Below are 11,479 nucleotides of genomic sequence, written 5' to 3'. Positions count from 1 at the left end.
GCTGTCTAGAACAGCACCCTCAGGGACACAGGAAAGGGCTGTGTTTAGACTCTCTGCCTTCTGGGTCCCCCAAAGTGCATAAGTGAGGCCCAGCTCTGTTCAGGTGAGAACTGTCAGAGACCCTCGGAGATCCAAAGCCATACTTAGAACTTAAATTCTGCCCGAAAAGAGCAGGAAATGCTTGTTCCCCTCCCCGCGCTCTGATTATTCTTTGCCCAGATCTATATGCTGATGTCTGCATAGGTTGTTGGTTTTACCTACAGCAAATGTACAAAATGTAGGAGTCAGACCGGGAATTTGGTTCATGTTGGTGTAAACTCAGCAAATGCCTTTCTAAAAAATGCCTCCTTTATTATTGCCAACCTGAGGCTCGAACTCATGACCCCAAGACCAAGAGTCACATACTTCTACTGACTGAGCCGGCCAGGCGCTCCTGCAAATGCCTTTTTGATGCCATCTGTTCGTTTATTCATTTGAGCAATATTAGTAGAGTACCTACTATGTGCCAGATGGCATGCTAAGTGCTGGTCACAGTCCCTGCTGTCACCACTGACGGTTCTGTGGGAAGATAGCATCCTCGTAGCAGGCTTTGTGCTCTGATGAGGAATGTTCCAGGGGTGGTGGTAGCATATGGGGAAGGGATCACAGAAGCCTCAGAGGGGAGATAACGCAGTTGAGCCATAGAAAACAGTTTCCAGGCCACCAGGGCTTGAGGCCGCATCTGGTGTGGAAGGTGGTGCAGAGGTGACGTGTTGGCGAAGTTGGAGCTCAGGCTCTCCAGGAGCGTCAGGTGCCATGGGGAGCACTGGGGACAGGCGAGCAGGAGCCAGGTCACAAAGGATTTGCCTGTTGGAGTGAGGAGTTTGCCCTGGATCCCTGAGGCAGTGGAGAGCTAGGGGACCCTGGGCCTGTGCGTGGTGTTATCATGTTTGCATTTTCATAAGAATCCCCACCACCCAGCTGGATGGAGAACCACCCAGGGAGGGAGAGACCTGAGGGAGGGAGGCCAGGAAGGCTGCTATTGCCAAGGTCTGGGTCACTGCCAATACACATCTGGATGGGGGGAGGATGGGAGTCCATGGTGATGCAGAGAAAGTCATGGAGGCAGGCCATCGGGATGTAGTGACTGCTCAGAGTCAGGTGTGGGGAAGGAGCAATCTGGGGCGTCTCTCAGCTTTCTGGCTTGGGTGATGAGTGGGGTGTGGTCCCGCCTACTAAGAAGGAAGATATAGGAGAAGCAGGTGGTGCGCGCGGTGGAGCGGATACCTTTTGCCTGTGACGGGAGTGTCCCAAGTGCTCTCCCACATCCGTGAAATTTCAGGAGGCAGCTGTATTGTGCATTGAGGAGAGCGGTGGGCATGGGATGCGGTTTATAAGCCGCGCCAGCAGGTGGGAAGGAGCCACTGAGCGAGGAGAAGCTCCCCAGAAAAGGACAGTGTTAGTGGGAAGGAGGCCTTGGTGCTGTATCTCCAGGATCATGTCTTTCTTATCCCTAAATTATTAGAATATTTTTAGTTGAAGGGTGACTGGGTGGCTCAGTCAGTTGAGCGTCTAACTTCGGCTCAGGTCATGATCTCACAGTTCATGAGTTTGAGCCCCATGTCGGGCTCTGTGCTGACAGCTCGGAGCCTGGAGCCTGCTTTGGATTCTGTGTCTCCCTCTCTCTCTGCCTCTCCCTTGCTTACACACACACACACACACACACACACACACTCTCTCTCTCTCTCTCTCTCTCTCTCTCTCAAAAATAAACATTAAGAAATATTTAAAAAATATTTTTAGTTGATAATGGCTGCCCTCTTTGGTTCGAAGACCAGATTCATCTAAACGTTAAAATGAAAATAAGACCTCAAATTTCTTGGTGCTTTTTGATAAGGAATCTGAAAGCGTCATCTCCCTGTTTTCATATATCAATGGTTAAGTTATGTAAGAAAAGCTAGTGGAGTCAGAGACTTGGCCAGCCCTGACTTTGCCTCGTAGCAGGTCTGTGACCTTGAACTGGGCACTTCCCCTTTCTTGGGCTCAGCTTTTTCATCTGTGATAGAGTTTGTCCTGTGGACCCCGGAAAGAATTTCGCAAACCAGTGAGCCTTACAATCATGTAATGCGATGGTTCTTTTTATTCCTTTAAGGCTTGGGAGGAGATTTTTTTCTCCTCTTTGTGCCCCAGGTTGTCCAGTTGAGGCCCAAGAGCAGCCTAGGATCTCAGACATTGTCATTGTCACATGTGGTCTCCAGGATCAGCTCGGCTTCAGGGCCACGAACGATGGAAGTCAGGCCTGCACGAACTGAGTGTAGTTGTGTCATCAACTAGAATTTACACAGGCTAATCTGACACCTGTTTAGCAGTCTGAATAATAATTACTGTGCGGCATGCTGATCGGGCATAAAGGGAAGGCATTTGACATAAATGATTATGGTTAGTATTGCTTTTATATAGCCTAACCACATTTTTACAGTTCTTTCCTCTTTGACCATTTATTCATTTATCCATTCAACAAATATTTATGGCGGCTGTAATATATGTCAGGCCCTGTTCTGGGCCCCGAGGACACAGAGGAAGAAGATTTCTGCCCCGTCCCTCACCTCCTTTATTTGAGCTTGTATTCCACTGGGGAGACAATCACTAAACGATCAGCTTCGTCCATAATGAGTAAGAATGTCAAGCTTCGCGTGAGACGGTGTTTGCTGTAATCTATTGTTGCACCAATAGCCACGAATTAAAGGACAAAGATTCTGGGCCGGATTGTCTGGCAAGCAGAGTTGTCTTTGTCTCAGAGCTTTACCTTGATTTCCCTCTGACTCCCACTGGCAGGTGATTGCTTGAGGGCTTCTATTGGACAGGTAGGAACCGTGCACCTGCTGTGCGAACTAGACTCTGGGGCTATAACAGCACACAGGCAGCTGTCCTTGCTCTGAACCCCGCGCCAATCCCATGTGTCTGCACATAAAGGCAGCGGCAGTGGGGGGACGTTCTGTCAAAGCCTCTCTAGGCCGCTGCAGGGGTACATAGGGTCGGGATTCTGGCCAGTGGCAGGGGTGCAGGAGAGGAGGATCAGGCAGAGGGAACAAGGTGTGCACAGGAAACCACCAGGTGCTGAGTTGGCTGGAACATCAAGTGTGTGTGTGGTGGGGGACAGAGGGGGATGTCAGTAAACAGACTATCCAAGGTCTGTACCACACACACACACACACACACACACACACACACACACACGTGAATATAATTAAGTGTACAGGTCAGACATTTTCACAAACCAAACACACTTATGTAGCAACCACCTAGAGCAAGAAACGGGACATCGCCACCACCCCCAAAAGACCCTACGTGTTCCCATCCAATCACCGCCCACCCCCAAGGGTAACTGTTTGCTTTTGTGCTTTTTTTTTTTTAAACATTTTTTTAATGTTTTATTTATTTTGGGTACAGAGAGAGACAGAGCATGAGAGGGGGAGGGTCAGGGAGAGAAGGAGACACAGAACTGGAAGCAGGCTGCAGGCTCTGAGCTTGCTGTCTGCACAGAGCCTGACGCGGGGCTCGAACCCACAAACGTGAGATCTGACCTGAGCCGAAGCCGGCCGCTCAACCAACTGAGCCACCCAGGCGCCCCTGTGCTTTTTTTTTAAATGTTTGTTTATTTTTGAGAGAGATACAATGCAAGCAGGGGAGGGGCATAGAGAGAGGGAGACACAGAACCCAAAGCAGGCTCCAGGTTCCGAGCTGTCAGCACAGAGCCCGACGTGGGGCTTGAACTCACAAACCACAAGATCATGACCTGAACCAGTCGGGTGTTCAACTGACTGAACCACCCAGGCACCCCTGCTTTTGTACTTTTTACAAAAAGAATCCTATTGTACGTACTCTGCTGTGCCCGTATTCGCTCAAATTATGTTCATGGGATTCATCTGGACGGTTACACATGGTTATTGATGTTTATTTCCACATTACATTTTGTTATGTGAATGGACTCTGTATTTCTCCTTTCTGCTACTGGACATCGGGGTCGTTCCCAGTTTGGGGAAACGCGGAGAGTGCTGCCAGGAGCATTCAAATTCATCTCTGACGAGCATATCTGTGCATTTTTATTGGAAATACGCCTGTTGTGGGGTTGCTGGGGCATTAGGGTAAGTGTGAATCTCTGGATGTCAAGAGTACAAAGACCAGTGTCTCGGAGCAATCGGATTGGTTTATGCTTGCGTTGACACCGTATGCGAGTTCCGTTTGCTCCATGTCCTTGCCAGCGGTTAGTAGACTGTCTTTTTTTAGGTCACCCCACTGGGTGTGTAGTGCTGCCGAATCGTGGTTTGAAATCGCATTTCTTGAGGCCCAGTGAAACTGAGCACCTTTTCAAATGTTACAGGGTGCTTGGATATAGTTATTAGTGGGATGCCTGTTCTAGTCTTTAGGCCCATCTTTCTGTTGGACTGTCTGTCCAGGGGGTGAGAGGAGGAATCATTTTAATACTTTCTGAACCCAGGGTGACCTGGGATTAGCATATCCAGGTGCTTCCTGGCCCCACCTTCACCCCACTGATGGAGTGCAGCTAGCGGGCTGTAGACTCTGTCCTCAGGGTGTCAGGGAGGTCCCTCCAGTCCCCTCTATGGCTCTGTTCTGACGTCAGAGGCCCACCTGCCTCAGGAGGAAGAGGGGTTGCCAAGGGAGGATGGGAAGGAGTTAGTATTCTGCAGGGAGCGAGAGCAGAGGCGGAAACCTGCTGAGGACCCGGTGTGCCTGCTTCTACCCTCAGCATCTCCTGAGAGTAGACCCCTCCCATGTGTGCCAAGGAGGGACTGGTGTTGTATAGCCTGTCCTTAGGCCAGGCCCGAGTGTGGCCGTCTGTCCAGTGTTGTCTCCCACGTGGCTCTTGTCATGCGGGTCTTCCCCGTGAGGAAATGGAGCTGAGTGACCGAGAGAAGTCCTCACAAAGGCCGCCTAGCCAGCAGGCGGAGGAGCAGGACTTGAACACAGTCCCATCCCCACTCTGCTCCCCAGTGAGCAGTGTGTGTGATGTGTCCCAGGCCAATGGCATAGTCTTGCCGCCTCTTCCTCTGGTCGCTCGTGGCTCCTGTTTAAGAGTGGATAAAGGTTTTCATCCCCACGTAGAGATTTAAAACCAGTGGAGCCCCACACATCAGGCAGTCACCTTTACACCCGTGTGCCCCTAGTGTGATCGCAGGATGGAGTTAGAGCCTGAACCTTCTGTGGGCCTGGGCACAGGGAGGAGGGACAGAGGGCTGGAGCTCTCCCACAGGCAGTTCTGGGGGGGTGGGGGCTTGTGGGTCTTCTCCACGGAGGCTCTCTGGGCGGTAGCTCTGGTCCCTGAGCTGGGTGGGTGGCTGCCGAGCAGGGCCACGGGACTCACCCACTCCCTACCCCTCCCGCTCTCTCGCAGAGTTATGTCATGCCCAGACCAGCAGGGGGCTCCATGAGGATTCATAGAAGATGCCCCGCGTCTCGGCGCCTTTGGTGCTGCTTCCCGCGTGGCTCATGATGGTCGCCTGCAGTCCACACTCCTTGAGGATCGGTAAGTGCTGCTCTCACAGCCCCCTGGGCACGGCGCAGCCTTGGGGGCTGCCTCCTCCTGTGATCCCAGGTGTCCCCAGGGGACATTGGGCCCTGCACTGTGCACTCCTGAGTTTAGCTGGGCTAGTAGGAGTGTGACAGGGGGCTGCTGACAGGCTTACAGCTCCGATCTGGTCAGTGTGCCCAGCCCCCATTGGAGGAAACTAGTGATGCTAAGTGTCCCAGTGCAGTGTGTGAAGGACTCAGCCTGGCACATGAAGGGGCAGCTGTTAGGGGAAGAAGGTTGGGAAAGGCTGCGGGGATTCCAGATTCAGGGCTGGAGATCAAGGAAGAAATCTCCCCTCCTCTGCCTTCCTGGATTGTGTGCCTCCAATCAAGTCAGGGAGACTTGGTGTCTGGCCTGGTTCTGGAGAGGGATGGCAAGGCTACTTCAATGGCATATGCTCTCTCCCTGTCCTTGCTGCTGCTGGGATGCCCCCTGTGCATGGAGGCAGGCAGTGCTGCCTGCCCTATCAGTGACCTCGTTCCCAGAGCGAGGAATGGGAGTGCCTGTGAAGTCCAGTGCCTCTTCTTCCCCAAGACCGAGCAAGGCGCATTAGCTGCAGGCTGAGGCACTGCTGATCCAGGTCCTGGGGATGCGGTGTCACCTTCGGGGACAAGGAGATGGTTCAGTCCAGCATACACTATGTGGTCCTCCGAAGGCCCAAGACTGACGTAGAGTGTCGGGGGGTTGGGGGATTGCAGGTGTACGGGGAAGGGGGTCAGCCTGGACAGACAGGTGGGGGCACAGCAGTGAGAAGCCCAGGCAGGTGGGTCACTGGTCATAGGAAGGCTGGTTTAATAGCAGGACCTCCAGAGCAAGGCTAGGCGACAGCCCTGGAGGGTCTCAGACCCAGGCGGGTTCTACAGACAGGCACTGATACCTCTCTTCCCACACTGAGCTGTGGAGTGGGGGAAAGCAGGTAGTGTTAACACGGCAGGATCCTAGATCCTAAACCTGCATCTGAAAGGGTTAGAGGCTGACACAGAAGGAAGCTTTCGTGCTGCTGAGTCCCAGGGAATTGGCTTTTAAGCTGTAGGATTTCTCTGCCTGCAATCAGGACTGATCCAGAGTCCCAGGGGTTGGTGTGCTAGTGGTGGTCGGGAGGCGCAGGGTGGGCAGAGGCGAGCCAGAAGCCAAAACCCCGACGAGACAACGCACCATGGGCCAGAGGCTGAACTGCATCTCTCCAAGCGGCCCCGTGCAAACTTGTGGGCTCATTTCTCCATGCATATACAGCAGCAGCTGATTGGAATCAGAAATGCAGACAGGTGACTTCCTTCTTCCCCTCGCCCTGCCCTCGGCTCGCCACTCTGCATGCTTAAAGAAAAGGAATTAAAAAACAAAATCTTCCCTCCCTCTTTCTCGTTCGTTTCTACCGAAACTTCAAAACCTAATTTAATTCTGCTTAGCAGCAATGCAAAACGGTTCATATCCTTAAGATTCTTAATTTATAAGATGCCTACAGTTATTCAGCATCTGCCGCGAGGTTTTCTCCCCCTCTCAATGAGTGGATAAAGCGGTAACCCATCAATTTCCATTTGTCGCTAATGGGAAGCGGAAAGGGATTGAGCCAGAAATGGCAGTGCCTCACGGCCTTGGCTCTCCTGACACTTGTTCTCTGGGAGGGAAGCAGAAAGTGGAGCTGACAGATCCCTCTCTTGGCTGCTACACTGACAATAGAGGGCTTCAAAGGGACCCCTCAGGCTCCCGTCCCCACCCCGGGAGCATTGCTTGTCCAGTTCTGTCAAGACTCTGTTGGCCCTCTGTTTTTGGTTCACGCCAGGCCAGCCAGTTTCCAGGCAGGCGCCCTGCTGGTGGGCAAGGTCAGACTGGGCCCAGTCCCCTGCAGCGGCCAGGAAGCGGAGTTAAGCCAACAAAGAGAAAGGAAAGAAAAGGGAAACCAAGAACAGTGTGCCAGGACCCGTTTTCTTGTTCCTTGGTTATCCTGGGAGCCAGGAGCTTTCTAAAAGTTTCCTGAACCGAATGGACGGGAAGGTGCTAATTACTGTGGGCTCCAGAGGGGATCTGGAGTGGGGCAGGGATGGGAAGAGAAGTAGGTCAAGAAAACAAGTAGCTGTGCTAGTCAGCGGGCAGCAGGGTGTGCAGGGGGCTGGGCGAGCACAGGGGAGAGGGCAGGGTGGTGCGGGACTCTCCCCGGACCTGCAGGGGCGCTGTTCCTGCCCCTTCCCTCCATTCGGTAATCTCCTGGGTTCCTTCCAGACCCCGCTGCCTCAGGATGGATAGCTCTGAGAGTGAGGCTGCAGAAGGGAGGAGGAATCTCAGAGATAAATTGCCCCTCCTGCTCCATCCTCAGCCCTGCTTGTCCGCCGGTGACAATATGGATGTTTGTAAAGAGGCGGCCAAGCCCATTACCGTGCCTGGGGACTGCTGTTTTTCATTCAAGTGAGGTGCGGGGTGGGAGATACAGCTGAATTGTCTATTACGGTGCCCGGTGTTTACCCCCCGAATGAGGTTTGGGGTAAGAGAAAGGAATTTTATTTATGACTATGAGGCCGCCTGCATAAATTCCCCAAACTCTCACGCAGATGTCAGCCCCCTTCAGTCATCTATCTTCTGAAAATGTCTTTTGATTTTGCTTCTGTCCCTCTGGGTTCTGAATGATGACTGTGGGAGCCACAAGCTAATAAATGCTCAGAGAATATCCCACCCCGTCTCTACAGCCCGCTGTGCCTTCGAAGGTTCGTCATCCTCCCTTAGAGCCATAAAGGACTCCAAAGCTCCCATTCTCTAAGCTGCTCTGTTCACCCGTGAGGAAGGAGGCCCAAAGGGGACATCACGAGTAGGTGGCCGGGCTGGTGGCAGCCAGCGCCAGAGCCCTGTCTCCCGGATTCCTCTTGCACTGCTTTTTCCGCCACCCCCCAGCAGGGTCCCCTGGCCTCTGGGGAAGCAGATTCACCGTCAGCAGTATTGTCTCTGGTGGTTTTCTCTCATCCTGTTGCTGACATGAGCAAATGTTACCCTTGCCCAGAACGCATTGAGTACTCAACAAGTATTTGTCAGCTTTCCAGACCTTCTCCTGTTACTCTCTCCTTGGCCGCTCTTTCAGCTACACTGATACACTGTTGCCCAAATGTACCAGAAGGTTTGCTCTGGGCTTTACCTACCCGCCTCCCATTCCATCCTCTCTGCCTGGAAAGCTACCACCATCCTTTCTCTTACTCTCCCCAGGCCCCTTTTCCTCTCCAATTCCTTCTTGGAAAACGACTACCACCGCTATTCCTCCTCCTCTCCCTCTCCTCCTCCTCCTCTTCCTTCACTCCTGTCCCTGGCTGAAATGGCTCTTCCTCCGCAAAGTCCCTTCTCACGATCACCCTGTTGCTCTCTGAAGAAATCCTTACTTTTCTGCCATTTACCCATTCCCTGGTACTTAACGCCTGTTCCAGCACCTGCTAGGCTGTGCTCTAGCTATTCTGGCCTTTTCCTGCCAGACTCTGAACTCCAAGGGCGATCGACCACCTGACTCACTCTGTGTATGCAAGCGTAGCACTCAGACTCCGTGAACGGGATGTGCCGATGAATCCATGGCCGTTTGCATGACCCGCTTCCCCAGGAACATGTTTGATATTGTTGTCATAGAGTACTATCTTCTGGTCTTATGTGTGCTTAATTAAAGATGTAGACTTATTGGAGGATGGGGAAGAGAGAGGAGAAAGAGGAGAAGGAGGAAATGTCCATCTGTCTGTCTTATTTAGAACGGACAAGAGGAGTGGACTGAGGATCCTGATTGGGTTCTAAAGCAGATTTTGGCCATAATGAGAAGTACGGTGATTCAGTTATCCAGTTAGTGATTCACTGGACAGGGTTTGTTGAGGGCTCTGTGCCAGGCACTGAGGATATGGAGGCAGGATAATAATCCCCAGAGCCCCTCCTGCTCGGAAAGGCCTTCCTCTGCCAGGCACTGTGCTAATATTCACGTATTTCAGGCACTCTTCATGTCAGCGTTAACGACCCGATGTTAAAGATGAAGACACAAAGGCTCGGAGAGTTTAAAGAACTCCTCCAAGGTCACGTAGATACTGAAAGTTGAGCCTGTCTGGCTCTAAAGCTGTCTCTTTCCACTCTCTTTCACTGCAGCTGGGACACCCCAGGGACAGTAGGGAGAGCCCCTGGTCAGGGCAGTCACAGTAACTCTATCATCCTCTACCTGGTAAAGGGTTTGACAGATGGGGTCATTGCTTACGGAGTCTCTAGTTTTTCTTGCACTTTTACCTGCAAATAATTTCCTAAGGCGCCAGATAAAGTCTATCTCACGGATGGGGAAACTGAGGCCTAGGGGTTTGAGAGGCTTGCTCATGGTGGCACAGAAACCCTAATGAGTGCTGGTGGCCCCAGACACATGAGCAGGTTTTGTAGCAATTGTATCTCTTTCTTGTTTGAAGTTTCCCTGGAGGGGAAGCAGCAAGAGCCTGGATTTATTTGACACTCTGCTTTACTCGGACACCCAAGCACTTTACAACCACCATTTTTTACTTGGTTGGTTTCCCCCAATGAGCTCCAAGTCCTGGAGAGAGAACGTTAAACATTGAACATTCAAATGTTATAAAGATGGAGATAGTAAGTGAACTGGGGGAGGTAAGAGGAAAGAATAAAAAACCACTTTTTTAAAAATCCTGTTCTGCTGTGTATTAAATATATCTGACACACGGAGATCCAAATCAGCCCACTGAATTCTGTGCCTTGCAAAGGGTTCGCTATGGGGTTTTTTGTTTTTGTTTTTGAGGAGGGGGCTCTCGTTAATAATGTTACCACATGATGTGCTTTACGGGGGCATGTAACTTTCATCTCTTTTCCAAATTGAATCACCCATATAGGCAATCAGTTGGTCTTTCACATTAGTCACAAATAGATATTGATGACTTTCTCCTTCATCTGTCACCTAGAGAAGGAATACAGAAAGATATCTGGGACACGGGTCTCTCCCCTACCCAGCACCCCAGGGGATTTGTGTCTGTCTTACTGTGTCCATATTCCTGAGTCTAGCACCGTGCCTGCCCCACAGTCATACTTTCTCAGTGTTTGCTGGAGGCATGAGCTGACGGCAAGTTTTGAATCTTGAGCTGACCTGGCAGATCTCTCCCAGCCCAGATATTGGTCAGTGCTGAAAAACAGCAAGCAGCTTTATTGAACAATAAGTGTATAACATATATAATAGAAGAGTAAATATTTTACCAAAAAAATAAAGTCCTTGTTTGTGTGTGTGTGTTTGTCTACATGCATGTATGCTTCCCCAAGGCTCTCTCTCCCTGCCTTCTGCCTCACCCCTGCAGCCACAGCTCCAGTAGGGATCAGGGAGCCTCAGCCATGTCTATACAGACACCCAGGCCAGTGTGCTGTGTGGTCACTCAGCCCACAATGTCATCACCTCCCTTCACCTGCAGTCTGCCTTCTTCCAAGAGCGTAACACAGGATGCCTTCAGAAAGTTTAAATTCTTAGCCTTTTTAGAAGGCTTTTGAGAAGTACAGCTTCAGGCCACAGTCTCTTCTGAGAAGTGGGGATTGAATGCGGTATAGATGGGCTTCATTTTACCAATAAGAAAAACTGAGGTCCCAATCAGGTGAAGCAAGTTAGCCACGGGCCCGCTTGGCAGGTGCCACAACTCCTGGTGGCATTTGTGGGTGACGTGTTCTTACACGTATATGAATTCAAGTTCCGTAACAACCTGCAAGGCGGGTGGGAGGGAGCACATTGTATGGAAGAAGATCCTGAGGTTCACGGAGTTTGTGCCTTGCCCAAGCTCATACAGAGGGGAGAGGTGGCATCAAAGGGAGGCAAGCAGAGGACATATCCCAGGTGGCGGCTGAGGGGTTCTGGTGACAGAGGTGGAAGACAGCCAAGGCTGCAGAGTCTTGAATAGACGGTACTCTCTTGATGGGTGGGATGGAGAGCCACGA

At 51.5% G+C, this 11,479-nt stretch overlaps 1 protein-coding gene across 1 annotated transcript in view; it reads left to right on the top strand.

Moving 5' to 3' along the window:
* The first annotated feature begins 5,399 nt into the window (after window positions 1-5,399).
* The window catches only part of GRIK4 (glutamate ionotropic receptor kainate type subunit 4), a 297,108-nt gene continuing 291,028 nt past the window's right edge, over window positions 5,400-11,479 (top strand). The window contains exon 1 of the mRNA XM_029915677.1: window positions 5,400-5,524. Coding sequence (XP_029771537.1) covers window positions 5,443-5,524 — 82 coding nt within the window. The 5' untranslated portion in view covers window positions 5,400-5,442. The remainder of the gene's footprint in view (window positions 5,525-11,479) is intronic.

Source organism: Suricata suricatta, chromosome 11 (genome assembly GCF_006229205.1).
Source record: "Suricata suricatta isolate VVHF042 chromosome 11, meerkat_22Aug2017_6uvM2_HiC, whole genome shotgun sequence".
Classification (NCBI taxonomy): domain Eukaryota; kingdom Metazoa; phylum Chordata; class Mammalia; order Carnivora; family Herpestidae; genus Suricata; species Suricata suricatta.
Note: the sequence above shows the minus strand (reverse complement) of the source record. Positions and strands in the feature narration are given on the sequence as shown.